The 26179-nt window shown below is 43.4% G+C and overlaps 2 protein-coding genes across 7 annotated transcripts in view; both read right to left on the bottom strand.

The window, feature by feature from the left end:
• Positions 1–26179, bottom strand: part of LOC136942520 (NACHT, LRR and PYD domains-containing protein 3-like) — a 303339-nt gene that overhangs the window by 71449 nt on the left and 205711 nt on the right. The window lies entirely within an intron of this gene.
• Positions 7494–26179, bottom strand: part of LOC136945191 (stonustoxin subunit beta-like) — a 33438-nt gene continuing 14752 nt past the window's right edge. Inside the window, exons 3-5 of the mRNA XM_067238979.1 lie at positions 16812–16985; positions 10231–10277; positions 7494–8207 (exon numbers count right to left, since the gene is read on the bottom strand). Of these exons, the coding sequence (XP_067095080.1) occupies positions 7672–8207; positions 10231–10277; positions 16812–16985 (757 nt within the window). The 3' untranslated portion in view covers positions 7494–7671. The remainder of the gene's footprint in view (positions 8208–10230; positions 10278–16811; positions 16986–26179) is intronic.

Raw genomic sequence — 26179 nt, 5'->3', positions numbered from 1 at the left:
TCTGAAGACCCAGTATCTGAATTTTATTTTCTCTGGAAATGCGCCTACACAACTTCTGTTGTAGGCGCATTTGTTTTGTATGTCTGCGCCAAACACTTCAGCCACGACTGTTTCCTCAACTTGAGCTAATACAAAACTGGCCTTGCTGAAATTAAATTCTGGATCAGTACGAACTCTCCTTCGTCCAGCTACTAACCTCGGACAAGTAAGTTTACATTTAGTCATTTAGCAGACGCTCTTATCCAGAGCAAGTTAACTAACGGTGCTTGTCCACTGCAGCGACGCGATGCGAGCGACGCAATGTTTTCCATTAATTTTCAATGGAGCCAGGCGAATCGCTTGCGTGGTGCATTGTGGGTAGCGACGCGATGCGATTCAAGCGATTTGAGTTGAGATTTTCTCAACTTGATGCAAATGAGGAGCGATTTTCGCTAGCGATGGCCAATCGGATTGTTTTCCTGTTTCTCGTAACGTAGCAACCATGGTAAACATTTCTAGCTCTCAGTTTCAGAATGGAGGAGAAAATAATTGCTTGTGTAGCTGCTTACCCGGTGTTGTACGACACATCTCTGTATTCGTACAGAGATGTTAATAAAAAACGATGCATGCGCAAGGTTGCCGAAGTTGTTGGTGCTTGTACTTTCAAATTCAGTCTAGTCACATTACGTAACTTCGTTCTGTGGTAACTAAAGTACCTAGCTAGCCCGGCTGGAACTCCCTATCGTATCGACAGATTAGCAGACTTTGAGTAATATAATAAAACGTTTTTTACACATGTCAACGTTTATGTCTATTAAACAGTTTTGTATTTTGTATACAAGTTGTATTTTGATCGATGTTACATTTACATTTACATTTAGTCATTTAGCAGACGCTCTTATCCAGAGCGACTTACAGTAAGTACAGGGACATTCCCCCGAGGCAAGTAGGGTGAAGTGCCTTGCCCAAGGACACAACATCAGTTGGCATGACCGGGAATCGAACTGGCAACCTTTGGATTACTAGTCCGATTCCCTCACCGCTCAGCCACCTGACTCCACAGCATGTTGCGAGTATGTAAACCCAAGTCTGCACACTTGGCCATGACAACTACAACAGTGACTTTAGAGAACTACATTTTACATTAATCTGTTTGAAACGCCCCCGAGCGTGGTGAACTGTGGGAAGGCGAGCGAGGGCAAGCGATTCGCGTCGCTGCAGTGGACAAGCACCGTAACGCTATATCATTTTGTAGCTTTACTGTATATGGTTACCTAGCTTGCCTACCCTTACGGTGTGTTTACACTGCAGCGACGCGATGCGAGCGACAACATGTTTTCCATTCATTTTCAATGGAGCCAGGCGAATCGCTTGCGTGGTGCATTGTGGGTAGCGACGCGACGCGATCGAGTTGAGATTTTCTCAACTTTATGCAAATGAGGAGCGATTTTCGCTAGCGATGGCCAATCGGAGTGTTTTCTTGTTTCTCGTAACGTAGCAACCATGGTGAACATTTCTAGCTTTCTAGGTTTCAAGGTGGAGGAGAAACTAATCGTTTGTGTGGCTGCTTACCCAGTCCTGTACATACATTAATCTGTTTGAAACGCCCCCGAGCGTGGTGAACTGTGGGAAGGCGAGCGATGGCAAGCGATTCGCGTTGCTGCAGTGGACACGCACTGTTAGAATGTGGCTGTAACATTAGCTCTGCAGCTAACAGCTGAGTTACTGTTGCTAATGGAAAGGTAGATAGCATCAAGTATGTGTGTGAATACACATGCTGTAACGTGAGTGTTGTACACTTCTTTGTTATTTGGATAACCGTTCTGCTGTTGGTGTTATGGCGCGTGCGATATCCGCCTTTCCCCTCATTGAAATGACTGTGTGTACCTCTGCAAACCAGGGTTATCAGATGAGAATGGGCAAATTTGAGGCATCTTACAGCAACGGGGCTACAGCCATTGCGATACATCCATTGTAAACATTAGCGCATGGTGCCGCCCCTCCGCTCCTCATTAGCATTTAAAGCTACAGACACCAAAACAGCGCGTTCTGAGGAAAGCTCCTTGTGGGACTGCTAGTAGTGGTTGTAATTCTGCACCAAGGCTGAATTTCGGGAAACAGACTTCTGATACAGTATTAGGGGGCCACTAAGGCCTATATAAAAGCATCCAAAAACAGCATGTCATGTCTCCTTTAAGGCCCCATAAAGGCTTGGGCTGGCCCTGGCCCTGATCATTGTGCTTTCCATTTGGTACAGTAACAGTACTGACTGCTCAATAGATTTTGACCGGTTGCAGGTTCATATCAACAAAGAACAAGAGTGAGTTGTGAGTATTGAGATGCAGGGTACAGTACTGTATAGGGGTACAAGGAGGAGAAAGAACAAAGAGCAAAGCAGAGTAGTAATTTTTGATCAATTTTGAGCTACTATGATAAAACGTGTTTTCGTTTATCAAAAGACAATGACGGTGAAATATAAAATTTGTTTTGAGATAAAAAATGTACTTCTCCCTGAGAACTATGTTTTGAACAATGTGTTTTCAATTTTTTGGTGTATTGTTTACTGACTGCTTGATAGTGTATATCATTTTGATCACATTGTTTATGATTTAAGAGCAGTGTTTGTTTTGAGCACAGGTAAATCTGTTTTTAGGCGAAAGTTTCATTTTGCAAGAGGATTCAGAGGTTTTGTAAATAGTGCTTGAAGATGAGGTTTTGTGTTTACAGTTTTGAGAAAATGGGGGACTGTTTCAAGAAATGTGTTTTAGCAATCGTGAAAAACTGTAAGAACAGGACAGATCCTAACATGTATGAAACAGGATGGTGGTGGTCTACAGAGAGCCAAGGTTTTAGGCAGAGCAGGCAAAGCCTCTGGAAAATACAAACACTGGTTTAACTTGCAACATATTGAACCTGATGGCAGTGATGGACAAAAGGAGCAAGTGGATATGTCAGGTGTTGATCATCTTAACATTGAATCAACTGATAGGGAGACTGATCTACTCATATCAAATGACATTTCATTTGATACAGCCAAACAGGATGAAATTATGAATTGGAACAAAAACAATGTTTTTGAGGAAGTGGATGATGCAGGTCAAAAGTGTGTCTCTACCAGATGGGTCTGTAGTCTCAAAGAAACTCCCAGTCGTATTGTGCCCAAAGCACGACTCGTAGCTCAAGGTTTTGAAGAGCTTAATATTCACGAGCTGCAGAAAGACTCCCCAACATGTGCTTCTGACTCTGAGGGTATTAGCAGTAATCTGTCAAAATAAGGGGCATATCCATTCTATGGACATCAAATCTGCTTTCTTACAGGGTGTGCAGTTGTCCAGAGAAATCTATGTCCGGCTCCCTCCTGAAGCTGGAAAGGAAGATATTCTATGGAAATGAAACAAGTGTGTTCATGGCCTTGCAGATGCATCACTATGTTGGTACAACAAGGTGACAGAAATCATGCTGAGTACAGGTGGTAGAATGTCTCAAGTAGATCCAGCAGGATTTTATCAGTTGAATGAACAGTGTAGAGGGGAAATAACAGGTTAACAATCTCCCTTTACTTAAGAGAAATAACAATGTGATATATAAAAATATGTATATAACAAAGTCCACAGATATGATGTAATCCTATATTAGGATGTGAAATCCTATATTACACACAGTCAATTCCTGATGCTGTATTCCAAAGGTTCCATGGACAAAACATTGTGCAGAAGATCGCAGTTGACAACAGCTTCCAGAAGATGTGGGAGAAATGTATCCCACTGAAAGAGAAACAGTCCCTGAAAATGGGGAGGGAAATGGATTTCCTACTTTGAGTGATTAAAGCCATGAGCTGATTTGAACCCACAGACTGAGTCAGACTGGTTTTGGTATAACGTGTTGTCTTTTTCTCTGTAGGGACCGTTTGTAAGGACTGCTGTTTGTTCTCATAGCAGGAACTATGACACGCTGTGCAGTTGTAGGACAACATCTGTCCAGGAAGAATTTGTCATTCAGTTTGTTATGAACACTTCAACATTTTGAGATGAAACCATTTCCATCATGCTTTATCTGCAACAACAATAACAAGGCTTTGTCAACTTGTGTTTTTATAATCAATTATTTTCTTGTTGGAAATGTTGGCAAATAAGGGACAGCAAACATGTAATCACTCACTAAGCAACAATCCCATGTTGTGCAGTGATTGTTGAATGCAATGGCAATCATAAAGTACTATTCATCTTTAGGCAGAAACCCTTTCTCCCTCCCCCTCCTCTGAGAGCCCAGTCCTCCCCTCCCTCCGGTAAAGCTGGGTGTCAAACCTGCCCCCACCTCTCATATGCTAAAGTCTGGAGTTTCTGGACGGTCTCAACTTGATGGCCCTCACACCCCATTCAAGATGTGGTCTGATTGGTTGGTCTTATGTATAAAGGGAATTGTAATGTATTGTTCTGTGGATTTTTCATCTCCTGAGACCTTCTACCTCAGTTCTCCCTTGTCCTACTCCTTGCTCACCTCTTGCTTTCTCTCTGATTTACAATGATCAAGGTAGAGTAGGTAAGATTTAAAGCTTTCATTTTGTAACATGTTTGCCTTGTAATTGTTTTCATTCATTTGCAATGTTATTAAATGCGTATTTCATTTAACCATACTTTGACCATTCTTGCTCTGATTTAACCCATAGTCAAATAAGCTTAATTGGGTGTGCTTTGCCTTCGGCAAGGGCACAACCTTTGTTCTCTCACATATATATTATTATTATTCTTTTTGCCCCCCTAAAACTCAGTCAATATTTGTCCTACATAGACAACGTAGGTGTCAAAAGTTTCGTCTTGGTAGCGATTGAGTTGCTTCTATTGGAATTTACGTTCCGTTGCATGGTTTGGGCTTCAGTTAAGTTTTTGTGGCGAAAAGTGAAGCTAACGGTGGCTAATTTGCTAGCCACAGTCACTGACGTTACTAACGTCACTACGTCACTAACGTCACGAAAACACGCGTGACTACGTTTGGCAGAACATTCGTTTCGCATCTGTTAACTTGGGGGATAGCTAGGCTAACTATAGCTTTACTGCAAGGCAGCTGCAGAAACGCCACAAGCAAAGAGGCCAGGGTGATAACTATTTACTCATTTTACTTTGTGATGTGAAACACAATTATGAAATGTAATGTACAATATTAGCTGATATTATTAAGGAAGTAGGCCCACATCTACTTTCGGAAACGGTAGTCTACTATTTCACTGAAGCATTAGCATGACATTAGCCTCTGTTGCCCGGGCAACACATACCACAGTGGTCTATGATGCATCTGTTTTCAATCGTTAAAATAAACATTCCTCACAAATACATTTTCTTTGTAGGATTTACTATGACATTACATTACAAGTAAACGATTTGTTGGTGAAATTATCATTACCTGTGGTTTCAAACTAGTGTTGCTCATTGCAACACTGTAGCCTACGCGAGACACACGACAAAAACATCTACACAGCTGTTTAGGAAGTCAAACGGCGACAGAACATGTTCGGCACTCCCCTAACTTAAATCAAAAGTCTTTCAATAGGTGAAACTATCTGACTACTAACCTGAACTTCATTGCCACAGCCTAAACTTTGTCAATCAGTTCATGAAAATAATTAATTTCAGCCTAAACCGTACAACGGAACGTTTAATCGAATTCAACCAACGCAATCGCTACCAAGACGAACACAGCAGTAGTCTTGTACTGTACTGTACTGTAGTAGTAGAATTTACCGGGGCAGCTTCTCCACACAGGGCTATATCGCATTTTGCGTTGTTACTGACAATGATCGCTACCAGTGAGCTTTTTATGAATGAGCGATTTTCCACTAAATAAATGTCAAGCTTATTTACGTTTTTGGGGGCATATTCTCAGTTAGCAGATGGTACTGTTTGAATCGCGATTCCATCTTCTACTGCCGGTAACGTCGTAGAATAATCTTCAAAGGGGGTTCTTTATTAATGAATGAATGCAATATGAGTAGGCTAAATGCCTGAAAATATCACGAGAAGGGAAAACTTAAAAGGACGTTTAAGTCATAGAGATTAGGTCAATTTTTACACCGGTCTGCCAAATTTATTCGTTTTGATTCAGCTATGAGGCTGCCTCTTGCAGGGGAAATGAGAAGACATCTATTTCATTCTACACTTCACTCGTATTTTGAGTTGTAAATGAGCAGCAAAAAAAATATGCTTTTAAATCTATGTAATCTTTATAAATAATAGCTCAGCTGAAGCATGACCATTCATTTGATTCATGTGTGTTGGAAGAGGGAAACATCTAAAACATGCAGGACAGCAAGTCCCTGAGGACCAGGGTTGAGAACCACTGTTCAAGCTCATCTACGGGTGGGTGAGAATAATTAACTTCCCTCTGAAGTGTGCTGTATATTTTGGTCTGCAACCTTACACAATGATACTTAATGCTCCTAAGATCCTAGATCCTGCTCCTGGAGGCCCTATTTATTGTTTTACTGATTTACAATGAATTGCAGTTCTTGTGAAGTTTGTATAACTGAACAAGAACTGTAACTTAGTGGAAGTGTTGAATGGGCCCTGACACATAGGGATGGGACTCACTGAGGTCTCTGTTTATATAAAATATACAGAAATATCAGTTGTAAACATTTCATTCAAAAAAACGGACCCCCCCTGTGGAACCGACGCAAGCAAGCACACCCTACAATTTCCCCAGAAATTGTACCCTCTCTAGTTCTATTTGTATTGGCATTATTTGGTTCATGCTAATACACTGTTCAGTTTCCCATCTTCCTTTAAACCATAGGGGAATTTGTTTTGGTTGTTTGGCCAATATTTAACTCCAGATCACACTAGACACACACACAGACAGTTTGTTGTTGTTTGTCAACAATTAAACCCTCCCTCCCCCTCCCCCTCTGAGGGCCCAAAGGGAGTATGGAGGGTGGGGGCAGGTCAAGGGAGGGAGGGGATCACACTAGACACACACAGACAGTTTATATTCAAGTGGTTAATACTGTCATATTACTGGTCCTAAATGTAGTGTTTACAGTGTATGCATGTGTGTGTGTGTGTGTGTGTGTGTGTCCATGTGTGTGTGTGTCTAGGGCCACTGGGTCACCAACAAACACACAGCATGTCTTCTATCATCCTGTATAAAACATCTTTATTTTTCCTTATTTAGTCAGTAAGACACTTTTGTTCATCACATTCAGTGGGACTGAGATCAAAGACAGGATTGTTGTTTGTCAACAATTAACCCGTTAAGGAGTAGCATCACACGTGCGATAGTTCGAAAGCCCCACAGAGTAACGTCGCACGTGTGATTCTGAACATTCCAACCGACTATTTTCCGACAAAAACTACATGACAAACGCTGTAGTATGGCTTCAAAATGTACAATTAGGAGGCTAACAAGTAACACTAGCAGGTTGTAGCATTGCTACGAGTATTTTGCTAGGTTGCTAGGTAACGGAAGCTAACTAAAGCTAGCTTCCGTTTTGGAAAAATAACTCACTCTGGTGGAAGCGTCGGTAATATTTAGAGATATTAATAATATTTAATATCAGTAATATTTACATCTAAAGGTTAAAACAAAACAAACATTCTACACACACCAATATTTACAAACACTCTGGGATATCAATTCCAACTGTACAGTTCAGTCTTCAATGACATCTATGTGAGCACAGTGTGTGAGAGTGTGTGTGGGCTATTCTACCTGACACAGGGACACTGTGGAGTCAGAATAAACCCAGAATCCAGGATAGAGGGGCTCAGTGAATGTGCTGTGGAATGTGTGCAGGTGGGTCAGTGTGTCAGAGGAGACTGTGTAAAAGGACAGAGTGCCGGCCGGCCAGTCCAGATACACTCCTACTCTGTGGGAGCTGGAGGGGGGAACAGGTATGGCAGTGCTCTTATTATTATGCCTGGCATAGTAACTGTTATCATCACACTCCAGACTCCAGGACATGTTATTGTGTCCAAGCAGACAGTCATAACCCTCTCCTCTCCTGCTGATTCCTTTATATGTAACTGCTATATGAACCCCTCCTCCACTCCACTCTGCCTCCCAGTAACAGCGTCCAGACAGACCCTCTCTACACAGCACCTGTGGCCAGATCTCAAATCTCTCTGGGTGATCAGGATACGGCTGCTCCTCTTCTCTCCTTGTCACCTTTCTGTTCTCCTCAGACAGACAAAGTTCTCTGAATGCTGTGTTTGGGTCCAGTGTGAGCTCACAGGCATCTGATGGGGGAGACCAAGACACAATATATTACTGATCATCATCATTCACCTTAGAATCTCTCTCTCTCTCTACCCATCCTCACTCTCTCTCACTCTCTCTACCCATCCTCACTCTCATTCTATCTCTATTTCTGTTCCAACCTCTACCCTGCTCTCTGTCCCTCCCTCCATTCCTCTCTACCACTCTCCCTCTCTTCCTTTCATCCTCTCTCATTCTGTTCTCCCTCCCTCACATGCTACCTCTCTCCCTCCAAATCCCTCTCCATCATCCCTCATCTCCTTACCCCTGATATGCCCCCATCACTCCATCTTTCTATCCTCCTCAGAGAAAGAGGGGAGAGCAAAGGTAAGGAGGGGGTGAAAGGTGACGAGGACAAGAGAAGAAGGGCAGTCGGGTGGAGGAGAGCAGAGGAGAGGGAGGGGGGAAGAGGGGAGGAGAGGAGAGGGAGGAGCAGGGAGGAAGAGATGAGAGAAAAGGAGAGGAGGGGAGGACAAGAGGAGAGGGGATGAAAGGAGATGAGGAACTGGGAGATTAGAGAGGTGGAAGGGAGAGGGGAGTAGAGGAGGGGAAAAGAGGAGAGGACAAGACGAGAGGGTAGGGCAGTGGAGAGAGAAGGGAGCGAGGGGTGAGGGGGAGAGGAAACACACAAACCAGCTACTGGGAGGAAGAGAGGACAGAAGAACAGAGCAGGAGAGGAGAGGGAGGAGGAGGAGCAGAGAGGAGGGGAGGAGGGGAAAAGGACAGGAGGGGAAGAGGGGAAGACGGAAGGAGAGGACAGGGAGGAGGGGGAGAGGAGAAGAGAGGACAGGGAGGAGGGGAAGAGGGGAGGAGAGGAGGAGAGGAGAAGGAGGAGGGGAAGAGAGGAGAGGGAGGAGGGGAAGAGGGGAGGAGAGGGAGAGAGGAGGAGGAGAGGGAGGAGGGGAAGAGAGGAGAGGGAGGAGGGGAAGAGAGGGAGAGAGGAGGAGAGGAGAGGGAGGAGAGGAAATGGAGGAGGGGAAGAGAGGAGAGGGAGGAGGGGAAGAGGCGAGGAGAGGGAGGAGGTGAAGAGGGGAGGAGAGGAGAGGGAGGAGGGGAGAGGAGGAAAGGAGAGGAGGAAAGGAGAGGACAAGAGGACAGAGAAGGAGAGGAGGTCCATTCAGGAGGAGAGGGGAGCGGGAGGAGAGGGGAGTGGTGAGGGAGAGGGTGGGATCTATGAGAGGCTGTCTAGGGCAAAACTACTGAAAGACTTGCTCATACACACACTCATCACTTGTTCTACCCCATGAAACACTCATACACATCCAGTCATTAGTCCAAATCCTTTTACTCTCTCTTCCAAATGAATGAATTGATCATTAAAATTACTTATTGTAATGTGTTGATTCAGGATGTATTTGCATGACATCAGTATAATAGTACTAAAGCACAAGTGATGAGTGTATGTGTATGAGCAAGTGTTTCAGTAGTTTGGCACTAGACGGCCTCTCATAGAGAGGAGAGGGAGGGATCTGCCCCCCTATCCCTCCATCTTTCTATCCTCCTCATGTTCCCTCCACATTCCATTTCATCCCCCCTTTTCTTTCTCTCTCTAGCCCACCCTTCTCTCCTCCTTCCTCCACTCCTCCTCTCTTTCCCTTTTCCATCCTTCTCTTTCTCAACTATCCATCGAGAGGGGGGAAGAGAGGGGAGGAGGAGAGATGAGATGGGGGGAGGACAGCAGGAGAAGAGAAGAAGGAGGAGAGGGGATGTGAGGGGAAGGGGGGGAGGAGGGGAGAAGGGAGGGGTGGGGAGTGGAGGAGCAGAAAAGAGGGAAGGAGGGCAGGGGAAAGAGGAGGAGAGGAGAGAGAAGGGAGGGTGAAGGGAGGGGACATAGCACACACAGACGTACACACAGTATTGATGTGGGTAATTGTGTTAAATTACTGCTTCTAAAAGTAGTGTTTACAGTGTGTGTGAGTCCATTTTTGACAGTGCCAAAGTCACTAATGGTATTGTCCCTTGTATGACCTTGTGTACTAGAACCAAGTAGCAGTCAATACTCACATTTCCTAAGGCCAGGTTTGATCCTGCACTCCCCACCATGATCCACACTGCAGGGATAAGCAGAGGAATGATGAAAATACACTTCACCTGTTGATAAGTGACTTAGCATATGACTTTCTAAGTAAACATGTTGTTTCTATCTTTATCATCAGAGGTGTATTCCAGAAAGCAGGTTTTACAAACTCTGAGCCGAACCCTGAACTCTGACTTGGCAAGGCTGCCCTGCCCCGCAGCCTTGACCCCCACCAGTTTGCCTACAGATCCACAGGAGACGCAGTGGCAACAGCCCTCCATGCCGCTCTGTCACACCTGGAGCGGCAGGGGAGCTATGTGCGGATGCTCTTTGTGGGTCACAGCTCTGCATTCAACACCATCCTCACACACAAGCTGGTGGTCAAGCTGGGGGACCTCGGGCTCCCTTATACCACAGGTGGATCAGCAGCTTCCTGTCAGGTCGCAGACAGAGAGTCAGAGTGGGCCATCACACATCCACGGCCCTTAGCCTCAGCACTGGCTCCCCCCAGGGCTGTGTGCTGAGTCCCCTGCTCTACTCCCTCTACACACACGACTGCACCCCTGTCCATCACAGCAACACCTTTGTGAAGTTTGCCGATGACACCACAATGGCAGGTCTCATCTCTGGGGGGGATGAGTCCGCCTACAGAGAAGAAGTGGAGCGGCTGTCGAATTGGAGCACGGCCAACAACCTTCTCCTTAACACTGCAAAGACAAAATAACTCATAATAGACTACAGGAGAAAGAAGACTGGGATCACACCATTGACCATCAGCGGGATCAGTGTGGAGAGGGTGGCAGACTTCCGCTTCCTGGGGGTCCACATACAGGACAGCCCATCCTGGAGTGTGGACACCTCTGAGCTGCTGAAAAAGGCCCAGCAGAGACTGTACTTCCTGAGGATACTCAGGAGGAGTAACATCACACAAAGACTGCTGGTGTCCTTTTACCGAGCCTCCATTGAAAGTATACTCACATACTGCATAGGCATTTGGTATACCAACTGTACAGTGGCTCAGAGGAAAACGCTCCAGAGGGTCATTAACACCGCTCAAAAGATTGTTGGCTGCCCTCTCCCCGCACTGGAAGACCTACACAGATCCCGTTGTCTCAAAAGAGCCCAGAACATCATAAAAGACACTTCACACCCTGGGCACTCACTGTTTGAAATGTTGCCATCAGGCAGACGGTACAGATCAATCAAGGCAAGGACAAACAGACTAAAACACAGTTTCTATCCAACTGCAATAACCACTGTTAATGCTGGCAAAACATAATGTGCACAATGTTATGTTTTGTATTATGTAATGACTGTGGATGTATGACTGGTGTGTTGTTTATGGTACTGTCTCAGGTATATTTATTCTTATGTATTAGTTATTCTTATTTATTTATTTTATTGTATTTATTGTATTTATTAATTTTATTTAACAATGTGAATGAAATGTAATTTTAACACTTTAGTAATTTTATCCTTTTATTGATTTTTAGGCCAATGAATGTTGCATTGACTGGAAGCACTTTAATTTTGTTGTACCTGTGACAATGACAAATAAAGATCTATCTATCTGTCTACTTGATGAACCCTGAGATGGGAAGCTCAGAGTTATCGGTTCCAGAACAGCTGGTCTGAGTTAGTTCAATTCTAATTCACTGGAATTAGAAATTCTCTTGCGTGCAGGCGAGTATGAAGACATTTTCAGAAAAGCAAAAAAACAACTGCAACAGCAAAAGAGAGGCAATTGTTCATTCAGTACATTTCAAAGCAGTATATTAATTTGACATTTAACCACATATCTTACTACAGGTGCAGAATAAATGGAACAATCCTATGGGCACATAACACACTTAATAGCAGCTGAAATATAAAAACAAATATTATATTCAAAACAGATAGGGCATATTTTGCTCATGCCAACAGACACATGGATGATTGAATCATATTTGACAGGATTAAACCAAGTAAATATCATTGAGAGGCTCTCAACTTCTAGTAGCTTTCATCCCCAACAGAATAAATGTTGTCTCACCTAATATCCTGCTTAGTAGATGAACATTTGACTTGTAGTGGGGTAACAGAAAAAAGGCAGAGGAGGGCACCACCTCTGACAGAGGCAGAAGAGCTGGCTCTGAGCCATAATGCTGGGCGACCAGTGGCTGAAGGCATCCCTGGAGGGAGCTCATCCAAGCCTATCACCCCCGAGGACACAAGTGCCCACATAACATGTTAGTGTTTTCATTTTGGGGGGTTCATTTCTCCCAACAGTTATTGATGGTGTTATCTGCCTTGTTGAGCCTTCTGCCAAACCGGAACCCCTTGCAGTTGTAACTTTTCAATACTGCAGAGAATTTGCAGAACACAGTAGTTTAAAGTACAGTAAAACAGAATGCTCTTCATCACAGAATGATAAAGATATGTTGTCTGCTGCCACAGAGAGGGATTCAGAAAGACCTACAGTGGTATACATCTTCATGTATGGTAGCTACTGAGCTACACTGTTCTATCCCCATTCTTGTGTGGAATTATGAGTTAGACATGTAGGGAGTCAGGTGGCTGAGCGGTTAGGGAATCGGGCTAGTAATCAGAAGGTTGCCGGTTCGATTCCTGGCCAGGCGAAATGACGTTGTGTCCTTGGGCAATGCACTTCACCCTACTTGCCTCGGGGGAATGTCCCTTTACTTACTGTAAGTCGCTCCGGATAAGAGCGTCTGCTAAATGCCTAAATGGTAATGGTAAACATGTACATTGAAGTGATGAGAAAAAAGAATGAATGGTAAAACAACTCCTCTCCTTTTTAATGACATTACGAGAAGGAGGGTCCATCAACCTCCACAGCACAGATTAACAGTCAGATGTTCAGTAAATGCCAGGTTAGCTCTGCATGGAAAACTGTACAATTTAATGTCATCCGTAAGTGTTATATGGCTTCAACAACAATCAGGTTGATGAGGAAAGGACACCCCATGTCTGACAGTTGCTTCAGGCTCAGCATGAGGGAGGGGAGAGGGAGAAACTCTGGTTTGTTAAAGAAAAGCTGCCAGCAAGCAGGTGAGGTTCACAGTCAGTTACCGTGGTAACATACCCAAAGTTTTCAGTGTTTCCCATACATTGATTTATTTGTAGCGGCCCACCACATTAAACGATTGAGCACCACAAATTTAGAAAATTGTGTTTTTGCTTTTACTGTTGAACATCGCAAAATAAATAATCATTGTAGAGCTACGCGCAGTGCACTGATTCACTCAGCCCCTTCTTGCCCCGCTCGCGTTCTCTCTCTCTCACTACAACAGACCCGTCTGTGAATAGCCACTCTCTCCGTGCACACTCTGAATCAATGCACGGGTCAAACAGCTTTTTCCCTCAGAGACAACAGGACAATCAATCCGGAGTTTACGAACGGTTAGGTTTTATTGTTTAGATGTTTAGTGGGGAATTGGTTTGGCAATCTTAAGGATGGGAAAAGAGTGTGTGTTTTGAGTAGTGTGGCCTGTGATGAGTATGAACTTGCATAACAAGGAGTTTGATAGACAAATCAACAAGATTGTCTAAGCATAAAGGAGGGGGGTCCTGATAGCTTACAGCTGTGAAGGCTCAGAAAGTCAGGATTTAAGAGCTATAAAGGAAGGACCCTGAAGGACCAAAGTCATATCTCAACAGTGACAGGTCATGCTGACCTAGGCCAGAAGCTGAAACAGAAACTGGTTAAGATGAGGTGACTGGGGGTGAATGGGAGTTGAAGATACAAACAAGGACATAGAGAGGGGGGCGATTAGTAGAGAGGGGGCTTTTCCAGTAAGAGAGAAGTTCATCAACAACTTTATCAGCCAGATGATGCGTAAGCAGTTTTGGGGTGGATAGGAATGGGTTAAAGAACCTTCCAGAATGTTCTAGGATTGGGAAATATTAAGACACAGGGCGGGGGGTCTGATCCTCATATCTGTCTATATAATGAGATGTCCAATGAACAATGAGGATCTTTTGTCTTCTGTCTCCTGTATACTGCATTTGCCGTGCTGAATAAACCATCAAGAAACATTGCTTTGAAAGATACTCCGTCTCAGACTATTTTTAAGAAACCTTCTGATATTCTACAACACAAGCATGGAAGGATCAACCAACCCTGACATAAACATAGTTAGAAATAACAGTTATTATAAAACAAGTGGGTTCTAGCGACTTATTTAGCTGTTTCTGATTGGACGAGAGACGTTCCATGAGTTGAAATATCCCAGGACATCCCAACTCTGACTTTTCACAGCTAATAATGAATCACTCTGCGATGAAACATTCGCGTTGATACAAATAAGTAACCATAACAACAGGGACGAGTCAAAGCCTCCATTTACAATTTTGAAAGACTTTAACAAGCTAACTTGTATTTACAACAATGAGTGACTTCAATATTTATTTTATGTTTCTTTTCAGAATGTACTGTGTCAGTGTCACGTAACCGCTCATCTCACATCCCATTCGCTATTCACCTCGCTAGTCAATCTACTTCAGACAGGCTGCGGCCAACACGGCAGTAGCAGCAACTCTAGCTACACATAGCCGATTATTTTCTTCTTAAAAATCTTGATTTTATTTGGGGACAATGACATGGCTCGATAGCTGGTTAGTCTTGTTGATAAACATACTGTCAAATTATAATTACTGTTTGGAGAAAATGTCAACTTTGATGCAGTCATCTCACATCCATTTGCTGTAGGCTACTGTATTAAACTCGCTCCAAAGGCTGCAGCCATACTGTAGCCTAGTACTGTACTAACGCTAGTAGCCTAGCTATATGGCCACTTTGTTCGTGAAAGTCTTGATATTGATTTTGGGACAGTGACATGGCTGGTTAGCTAGCAAATCTTCTTGTCAACCGTACACAATGTTATTGCCTTTGAATCTTGCTAGCATAACGTTAGCTTTCGGGATAATAGCTCAGCTGACGTTGACAATGGAACTATTGTTTTTGTTGCGGAGGAACAATGGCGAAATAAACATGTTTTTAATCAATAACTTTGTGTTTAAATGTTAATTGGTTGACTATAAAATTGTTTTATAAAAGCAATATAGTACTCGTGAGAGTGGGGTAGGTAAGGGATATTCCCACTCAGCCTCTGGCCTCGTGGCTACGGCCGAACACCACCCGTGGGAATATCCCTTACCTAATGTTACCCCACTCGCACGAGTACTATATTGCTTAAACATCAGTAAGTTTAAACACAAAGCTCACTGATGGTTAATATAGCCAGAACTGTGTAGTACGGCTGCACAATTAATCACATTTTAATCACGATCTCGATTTTGTCTTCCCACGATCAAATTTGTGTGATGGAGCGATATTTAAAATGCGGCATTCTTTGGCAAAGCCAATCTAGCGCTCCGTAAACCATAGGTGCGTTTGACATCGGCTGCAAGAAACGACCAGCGAGATTTGCTGCTTGCAGTCAGGGAAGAGTTATAAACGGCTGCGTAAAGTCGGACATTCCTGCTTCCTGGTTTTCTGCGTTGACGTCAGTCATGGCCGATCAAGCACTGTTTGCTTACTTCATCACTGATGAACTGCATGGTATAATTAGCCTACGTGACAAAAAAAGTTGTTTTGGTTAAAATCAACAAATAATCATGATAATTAATCGTGATCTCAATGTTGATCAAAATAATCGTGCTTATCATTTTGGCCATAATCGTGCAGCCCTAGTGTGTAGGTTATCCTTTGATGATCAATTCCAAAAATGCTTTCAACAGATTTAATCCACCAACATTACTATTTTACTTGTAATGCCGCAAAGTGCTGAACCATTACAATTTATAGTACTTTGAGCCCTTGCAGCCTCTTGCACTCAATCACTTACTAGGTGACATCAAGTAAGTGTGTGAGGGTTTAGGGGGGACATTGGGATTGGGCCTTAGTATCATCATTCTCTGCACAAAGGTGTCCAAAACTGATCAAGTAAATATAATAATATTTGTAGTTAAATACATTTGGCAAATATAACAATATGAGTCCAACATAATGTTTATATTATATGAAGCTATTTTGCGCTCAAATTAATGTTTTTTTTTTTTTCTTGTTGAAGTCCTTAGCTACATTCACTTCAAACCGACACTAGGACCTAGGTTTGAGCTGAGCTACATTTTACAACGTCTGCTTTAAGTTACCTCACTTTCTGGAACTAAAAACCCAGAGTTTCCCTCATCTCAGGGTTTAAAAACTCTGTTTTCATTAAACTCGCTTTCTGGAATAGAACCCTGTAAATAGGGATATAGGGAGTCAGGTGGCTGAGCGGTGAGGGAGTCGGACTAGTAATCCGAAGGTTGCCAGTTCGATTCCCGGTCATGCCAACTGACGTTGTGTCCTTGGGCAAGGCACTTCACCCTACTTGCCTCGGGGGAATGTCCCTGTACTTACTGTAAGTCGCTCTGGATAAGAGCGTCTGCTAAATGTAAATGTAAATACAATTATGATTGTGGCTACAATCATAGTTGAACCATATTGTACATTGTATAGTAAACATGCAGCTTTTAATTCTATCATCATAATACAAAATACATCATACAAACATCTCCTTACTTGAGTTTCTCCAGTCTGCAGTGTGGATCCTCCAGTCCAGCAGAGAGCAGCTTCAATCCTTTTTCTCCTGGATGATTGTAGCTCAGGTCCAGTTCCCTCAGGTGGAAGGGGTTGGACCTCAGAGCTGAGGCCAGAGAAGCACAGCCTTCCTCTGTGACCAGACAGCCTGACAGCCTGTAGAAAGCGGATCAATGTTGTGACAGAATCCATCTGGGCCTCCAGAGTGAGTCAGCACAGAGGGGTTCATTTGGCAGGTGCTGTCATAGCTGCACCTCCCCCTCATTAGACAGAGTGACCCACGTTATCCGACTAATTCAAGATAGGTTCAAGTAGACAAGGTAATTGCGGGTGCACCCACTAAACAAATCCAAGTTTACTTTTTTGACATTGTTATGAATACAGACAATTCATCTATATATTTGTACAACATGGTTTTTGTATTGGGAATGTTGGGATGATAATAGAAAATCGAGGATAAAGAACAAGTAACGTTGCTCAACAATTAAATCAGTTCAACAATTCAATCAATTAGCCAATTCCCTGGCCTGAATATGTCCACTATTTTAAACAGTTATCATATTACAAAGCAAGAAATAGTCATACCTCCTTGTTTCAATTGAAACTTTATGTACAAAATAAACGCTTGTATTACATTTAGTCATTTAGCAGACGCTCTTATCCAGAGCGACTTACAGTAAGCAGAGGGACATTCCCCCGAGGCAAGTAGGGTGAAGTGCCTTGCCCAAGGACACAACGTCAGTTGGCATGACCGGGAATCAAACTGGTAACCTTCGGATTACTAGCCCAATTCCCTAACCGCTCACCGCTCAGCCACCTGACTCCCAGTATGATTTTAATGTAAAGCTAAATTATAGTATTTAATATTTAAATATCATTTGTTTCCGTTTTTTATGTGCCCCTCTGATTAAACTCTGGCCCCACCTTGGACCCCCCCCCCCAGTAAAATGTGTCTAGAACCGCCACTGAGGATACGTGCTGCAGCCATTCAGCATGTGTACACGTACTTAGCCTGAAGTTTATTTCGGCCTAAAGTTTCAGCTGCAACGCTGCTCTTTAGAAGTTGAACACACCTTTATTGGTCATTTGCACAGATCACAAAAGGTAACATTGGCCATTGAATTCCTTGAGGTTGGTCTTGCTACATGTAACATAACATTAAAGCAAAAAGAGAACAGAATGCAGACAAGAATGTTACAACTTTAAACTAGAATATATATATATTTAGCAAGAATATAAAATGTTGAAATACAGAAAGACATTGGCATGATGGTGTTAAACGATTAACAGTTATCCATGAACAGCATCCGAATATAACAGTTCCTCTTCTCTCAGGATGGAGTGCAGAGCCGACAGGCAGTTATGTTGCTCTTTTGTAGCAGAATATCCCTTACAAAAAAGAAGTATACTTCAAGTTTATTTTGTAAGTATACTTAGTGTAAAAAGTATACTATTATCATGTTACTTACAGTATACTAGCAGTGTACTTATTCATATACTATTTTTGTACTTATTTATATACTATTTTTGTACTAAGTAAACTGAATTGGCCCACTTTTTAGGTCACTTCGTACACTTTAAAGTACACTTATAGTGTATTTCAAGGTTTACTTTTGAATACTGTAAAGTAGCCTGTGTAGTGCACTTTCAGTTCATCAAGTATACTTCCTAAAGAGCCTCAAAGTGTACTTTGCAATACTTTTACGTGAACTTTCAATTAATGTAAGTACTTCAAGAAAAAAAATTATAAATACAATTTTACTATTACTTACTAATAGTGATGGGTTGTTCGCGACGGAGCCGGCTCTAAGAGCCGGCTCTTGTAGGTGAACGTTGGGAGCTGGCTCGCATATCTGAAGAGCCGACTCTATTTTTAATAGATTAATATAGACTATAAAAATGTTATGATTATGAAATAATGAATTTTAATTGTATTTAAAATAATTGACTAATTCAAAGAACAAAATAATACTTGCACACGATCATCCTCACATTCTGTTTCTGTCAATCATACATGCGGTGTCAACCAATTATACTGCATGAGGGAGGGCCGAGCCAACTCACACAAACTCAGTTAGACGAATAGTCGAAACTCTGAGAAAAGCCATAACAAATCAATGCATTTTTAAAGACATTCTGGTTAAGGTAGAGTATGATTTCATTTAATAATTGAATTCAAATTGTTTTCACACCTATCATAGTCAAATTCATAGTTAAACATTTATTTTTTAAAGAGCCGTTCGGGAGCCAAAAGAGCCGGCTCTTTTCAGTGAGCTGAGCCAAACGAGCCGGCTCACGGAAAAAGAGCAGGAATGCCCATCACTACTTACTAATATTTTATAATGTTTAGGAGCCCCTCAAACGCCTCAGAATATAAGTCACAAAGCGAGAACGGGGCCCTTGCAAAGTTAAACTGCAGTTTCTTAGCTGAAAGAAGCTATTCACTGTGTTGTAGTGATGGGTCGTTCGCGAACGATCCGGCTCTAAGAGCCGGCTCTTGAAGGTGAACGTCGGGAGCTGGCTCGCATATCTGAAGAGCCGACTCTATTTTTAATAGATTAATACAGCCTATGAAAACTAAATAATTATGAAATAATGAAATTTAATTGTATTTAAAATAATTGACTAATTCAAAGAACAACAAAAAAATACTTGTAGGCTTAAAGGCGCACACGATCATCCTCACATTCTGTTCCTGTCAATCCTGCATGAGGGAGGGCCGAGCCAACTCACACACAGTCAGAGAGTAGTCAAAACTCGGAGGAAAGCCACGACAAATCAAAGCATTTTTTAAGATATGTGTTTACGATCGAGTATGATTTCATTTCATAACTTAATTCAAGTTGTTTTTTCACACCTATCATAGTCAAATTCATAGTTAAAACATGTATTTTTTAAAGAGCCATTCGGGAGCCAAAAGAGCCGGCTCTTTTTAGTGAGCTGAGCCATACGAGCCGGCTCACGTAGAGGAGCCGGAATGCCCATCACTTTTGTGTTGACGTTGGAAGAATCCAGCTCTTTTTATGAAACGTAACAGTAATTTAACTCATGGTTACAATGGTAAACCACCACAACAATGACCACGCAACAAAACACTACATTCTAAGCAGACACATTTAAAAAACGAAAGTCATTAAGTTACATTTGTATTTCGAACAAACTGCAAACTTATCAGCACATTTTTAACACTATTTACCGCCTTGCATCATGGGAATTGACCAGCCAATGAGCCACGCTATCTTCATTTTTTCACGTCGTTATTTCGTTCTTCAGTCAGTTTGACAGTATAACCTTCAAATGCATAATGCAACCCTTCTGTCTGCTTCTTTCTCAAGTAGCTTTTTCTTTTTTTCCATTAATACTCCAATTGATAACTAGGGTACAATTTCTAGGGAAATTGTAGGGTGTGCTTGCTTGAGTCGGTTGCACAGGGTCCGTTTTAGAATTACATTTTTTAAACTGATATTTCTGTATATTTTATATTAAAATGGAGTGGAGTCAGGTGGCTGAGCGGTTAGGGAGTCGGGCTAGTAATCTGAAGGTTACCGGTTCGATTCCCGGCTCTGCCAAATGACGTTGTGTCCTTGGGCAAGGCACTTCACCCTACTTGCCTCGGGGGAATGTCCCTGTACTTACTGTAAGTCGCTCTGGCTAAGAGCGTCTGCTAAATGACTAAATGTAAATGTAAAATGCATACTTATTATTTATAAAGATTACATAGATTTAAAAGCATCTCTTTTTTTGCTGCTCATTTACAACTGAAAATACTAGTGAAGTGTAGAATGAAATAGATCTTCTCATTTCACCTGCAAGAGGCAGCGTCATCGTTGAATCAAAACGAATACATTTGGCAGACCGGTGTAAAAATTGACATAATCTCTATGACTTAAACGTCCTTTTAAGTTTTTCCCTTCTCGTGATATTTTCAAGCATTTAGCCTACTCGTTGCATTCATTCATTAACAAAGAACCCCCTTTGAAGATTATTCTACAACGTTACCGGGCAGTAGAAGATGGAATCGCGATTCAAACAGTACCAGCTGCTAACTGAAAATATGCCCCCAAAAACGTAAATAAGCTTGACATTTATTTAGTGGAAAATCGCTTTCATAAAAAGCTCACTGGTAGCAATCATTGTCAGTAACAACGCAAAGTGCGATATAACCCTGTGTGGAGAAGCTGCCCCGGTAAATTGTACTACTACAGTACAGTAGACTACTGCTGTGTTCGTCTTGGTAGCGATTGCGTTGATTGAATTGGATTTAACGTTCCGTTGTACGGTTTAGGCTGAAATTAATTATTTTCATGAACAGATTGACAAAGTTTAGGCTGTGGCAATGAAGTTCAGGTTAGTAGTTAGATAGACTTTTGATTTAAGTAAGGGGAGTGCCGAACATGTTCTGTCGCCGTTTGACTTCCTACAGCTGTGTAGATGTTTTTGTAGTGTCTCGCGTAGGCTACAGCGTTGCAGTGAGCCTACACCCACAAATCGTTTACTTGTAATGTAATGTCATAATAAATCCTACAACGAAAATGTATTTGTGAGGAATGTTTATTTTAAGGATTGAAAACAGATGCATCATAGACCATAGTATGTGTTGCCCGGGCAACAGAGGCTGATGTCATGATGCTAATGCTTCAGTGAAATGGTAGACTACCGTTTCCGAAAGTAGATGTGGGCCTACATCCTTAATAATATCAGCTAATATTGTACATTACTTTTCACAATTGTGTTTCACATCACAAAGTAAAATGAGTAAATAGTTATCACCCTGGCCTCTTTGCTTGTGGCGTTTCTGCAGCTGCCTTGCAGTAAAGCTATAGTTAGCCTAGCTATCCCCCAAGAAGGGTTGCCAGGTCTGTGTGACAAAATCAGCCCAATGGCCAATCAAAACCAGCCCAAATATCAGAACTCAAAATATGCCCCTGCCAAACCATATACACTGCTTTTAAAGTCCAACAGCATTGCTATCATTGCCAAATGTATTGTAATATCTACAAAGTAACACCAAATGTTTAGTATGCCAGCATTAAAAGCAGTTTTCAGGAGGTTTTCTCTGGAGACTGAGAGCATTAGGCACGTGTGCACACGCACAGTGCGTGTGTGTATGTGGGCTTGTCCCATGTCAATGTGTGTACATGCTGATCTGGAGTCATTTTGGTAGGATTTGGGTATAAATAAATTATTTCATTTAAAATATGGATTTTTATTTAAAAATATTCATGTAATTTACATGCAAAATAGGTCTACCCGAACCAGCGGACAAGAAATTCAACCCGCGGCAACACTTCAAAAGTAGCCCAATTCCGCGGGAAAACCGCGGACCTGGCAACACTGCCCCCAAGTTAACAGACGCGAAACTAATGTTCTGCTACAGGTAGTCACGCGTTTTCGTGACGTTAGTGACGTGGTGACGTTAGTAACGTCAGTGACTGTGGCTAGCAAATTAGCCACCGTTAGCTTCACTTTTCACCACAAAAACGCAATTTATACTTCAGAATCAGAATCAGAATCAGAAAGGGATTTATTCGCCATGAAAGTTTGCACAGACAAGGAATTTGCTTTGGCAGGAAGGTGCATACAATAAACATATACCTAAAATTTAAATATGTGGACTAACTATACTAAGGTTACATAAACTAGCAGTACTAAGTGGGATAAATATAAGTTGCCGTAAATTACAATATAAAAATACAAAAATACAAATATTACAAAAAATACAAATGTACAAGATACCATGTTGTGGTGCAGTGCAAAAGCAGTGTGTTTTAAGCAATAAGTCATTTGAGTCAGTGTGGTCCCTTGGCCTTGTTGAAGAGGCCAACAGCGGAAGGGAAGAAACTGTTTTTGTGGTGTGAGGTATTGGTCCTGATGGACCGCAGCCTTCTGCCGGAGGGGAGTGACTGAAACAGGGAGTGTCCAGGGTGGGAGGAGTCGGCCACAATCTTCCTCGCTCGCCTCAGGGTCCTCGAGGTGTGCAGGTCCTCGAGGGTAGGCAGATTGCAGCCAATCACCTTCTCAGCAGTACGGATGATACGCTGCAGTCTGCTCTTGTCCTTGGCAGTGGCAGCAGCGTACCAGACGGTGATGGAGGAGGTGAGGATGGACTCAATGATGGCTGAGTAGAAGTGCACCATCATTGTCTTTGGCAGGTTGAACTTCTTCAGCTGCCGAAGGAAGTACATCCTCTGTTGTGCTTTCTTGATGAGGGAGCTGATGTTCAGTTCCCACTTGAGGTCCTGGGAGAGGATAGTGCCCAGGAAGCGGAAGGACTCCACAGTGTTGACTGGGGAGTCACACAGGGTGATGGGGGTGAGTGGGGCTGTGTTCCTCCTGAAGTCCACAACCATCTCCACTGTCTTAAGAGCATTGAGCTCTAAGTTGTTCTGGCTGCACCAGGTCACCAGGTTGGCCGCTTCCCACCTATAATCAGACTCGTCTCCACCAGAGATGAGCCCAATAAGGGTGGTGTCGTCCGCAAACTTCAGGAGTTTGACGGACGGATGACTGGAGGTGCAACTGTTGGTGTACAGGGAGAAGAGCAGAGGAGAAAGGACGCAGCCCTGAGGTGATCCGGTGCTGATGGACCGGGAGTCAGAGACTTGTGTTCCCAGCTTAACGCACTGCTTCCTGTCAGACAGGAAGTCTGTGATCCACCTGCAGGTGGAATCAGGCACGTTCAGCTGGGAGAGCTTGTCCTGAAGCAGGGCGGGGATGATGGTGTTGAAGGCAGAGCTGAAGTCCACAAACAGGATCCTGGCATAGGATGCTGGGGAGTCCAGGTGCTGTAGGGTGAAGTGGAGGGCCATGTTAACTGCATCGTCCACAGACCTGTTGGCTCTGTAGGCAAACTGCAGGGGGTCCAGTAGAGGGTCAGTGATGGATTTAAGGTGTGCCAGCACCAGGCGCTCGAAAGACTTCATTACCACAGAGGTCAGGGCGACGGGTCTGTAGTCATTATGTCCTGTTGGCCTTGGCTTTTTGGGCACAGGGATGATGGTGGAGGACTTGAGACAGGCTGGCACATGGCATGTCTCAAGGGAGGTGTTAAAGATGTGGGTAAACACCGGAGACAGCTGGTCAGCGCAGTGCTTGAGGGTGGCTGGAGAGACAGAGTCCGGCCCAGCTGCTTTGCGGGGGTTCTGCCTCTTGAAAAGTCTGTTAACTTCACCCTCCTGAATGGAGAGAGTCGTCACTGTAGAGGGGGGGAGGTGGGAGGCCTCCTGGGTGGGAAGGGGTAGTTCAAGACTGTCCAATTGTCTTTCAAATCTGCAGTAGAACTCATTCAGGTCGTTGGCCAGGCGGGAGTCGTTAGTGGAGTGGGGGGCTCTGGGCTTGTAGTTGGTAATTTGCCTGAGCCCTCTCCAGACAGAAGCAGAGTCGTTTGCAGAGAATTGGTGTTTTAGCCTCTCTGAGTACAGTCATTTAGCCTCCCTCACCGCCTTGCTAAACCTGTTCTTTGACTCCTTGAAACTGTCTTTGTCCCCACTCCTAAACGCGGCCTCTTTCTCTGACCTCAACCTTCTGAGTTTAGCTGTAAACCAGGGTTTGTCGTTGTTGTAGCTTACCCTGGTGCGTGTTGGTATACAGCAGTCCTCACAGAAGCTGATGTATGATGTCACAGCCTCTGTGAGCTCATCCAGACTATTGGTAGCAGTCGTGAACATGTCCCAGTCAGTGCAGTCCAAGCACGCCCGCAGATCCTCCATAGCTTCACTGGTCCACTGTTTTGATGTCCTCACAGCAGGCTTACAGCGCTTTAGCTTCTGCCTGTATGCAGGAATCAGGTGGACCATGGCGTGGTCAGAGTGACCCAGTGCTGCTCGGGGGACCGCATGGTATGCTTTGCTGATTGTAGAGTAGCAGTGATCCAGGGTGTTTCCTTCTCTGGTAGGGCATTTGATGAATTGTCTATATTTTGGGAGTTCTTGAGTGAGATTGCCTTTGTTAAAGTCGCCTAGCACAATAACCAAGGAATCCGGATTTTCATGCTCCACACTCAGTATCTGGCTGGCGAGCACACGTTGAGCCTCGTTAACGCTAGCCTGCGGAGGCATGTAGACGCCAACCAGAATGAATGATGCAAACTCTCGTGGCGAGTAAAAAGATCTACAGTTAATAAAAAATGATTCCAGATCAGGAGAACAGTGCTGCAGAATCACTGTCACATCTTCACACCAGCCACTGTTAATGTAAAAACAAATACCACCGCCTTTCGTTTTGCCAGAGAGCACAGGGTTACGATCCGCTCTCAGCAGTTTGAAACCTGCTAGCTGTAGCGCAGAGTCTGGGATCAGTTCACTCAGCCATGTCTCCGTAAAGCACAAAACGGAAGATGAATGAAAGTCTCTGTTTTTCCACACCAGTAGCTGAAGTTCATCCAGTTTGTTGCTCAGTGAACGCACGTTGGAGAGAAATATCCCCGGTAACGCTGTGCGTGCCCCACGCCGACGGAGTCGCACCAGAGCACCGGCTCGTTTGCCTCTCCTACGGCGCTTCGCTGCTAGGACAAAGCCGAGGGTGGCTTTGACTATAATTCCCACTAATTCCGCCGCTGGAAGCAGAAAAGTGGGAAATAAATCCACAGGAGTTGTAGTCCTGATGTTTAGAAGTACTTCTCTAGTTAGAGAACCCCGGAAATCTTGGCAGAACACTGAATTAACAGACAAAACAAGACAAAAAAGAGCGCACCTAACGACCGAGGCAGCCATCATCGGCGCCATCTTGGATCTGAGTCGGCGCCATCTTGGATCTGATCGGCGCATTTTTACAATTATTGTAAACATGTAATTTTGTTATAATAGCTTTATATACAAATAAAAGAGATCAGAGCAGCTCTAGTGAAGGTTTGACAACAATAACCTCCCTGAAGAAGCCATCTGTACTGGGACTCAATATTCCTATATTATAATATATTTGTCTTATATAAAGTATCCCTCATCACATCCCTACTAAAACACAGGGTTAGAGCTGCTGACTGTAGATACTAAAGTATCCCTCATCACATCCCTACTAAAACGCAGGGTTAGAGATGCTGACTGTAGATACTAAAGTATCCCTCATCACATCCCTACTAAAACACAGGGTTAGAGCTGCTGACTGTAGATACTAAAGTATCCCTCATCACATCCCTACTAAAACACAGGGTTAGAGCTGCTGACTGTAGATACTAAAGTATCCCTCATCACATCCCTACTAAAAACACAGGGTTAGAGCAGCTGACTGTAGATACTAAAGTATCCCTCATCACATCCCTACTAAAACACAGGGTTAGAGATGCTGACTGCCAGCCTGGCTGACATACAGACCATGTGGTAAAGGTTCACAGTGAGAGATACAGAGTAACACCA

The sequence above is a fragment of the Osmerus mordax genome, chromosome 1 (genome assembly GCF_038355195.1).
Source record: "Osmerus mordax isolate fOsmMor3 chromosome 1, fOsmMor3.pri, whole genome shotgun sequence".
Taxonomy (NCBI): domain Eukaryota; kingdom Metazoa; phylum Chordata; class Actinopteri; order Osmeriformes; family Osmeridae; genus Osmerus; species Osmerus mordax.
Note: the sequence above shows the minus strand (reverse complement) of the source record. Positions and strands in the feature narration are given on the sequence as shown.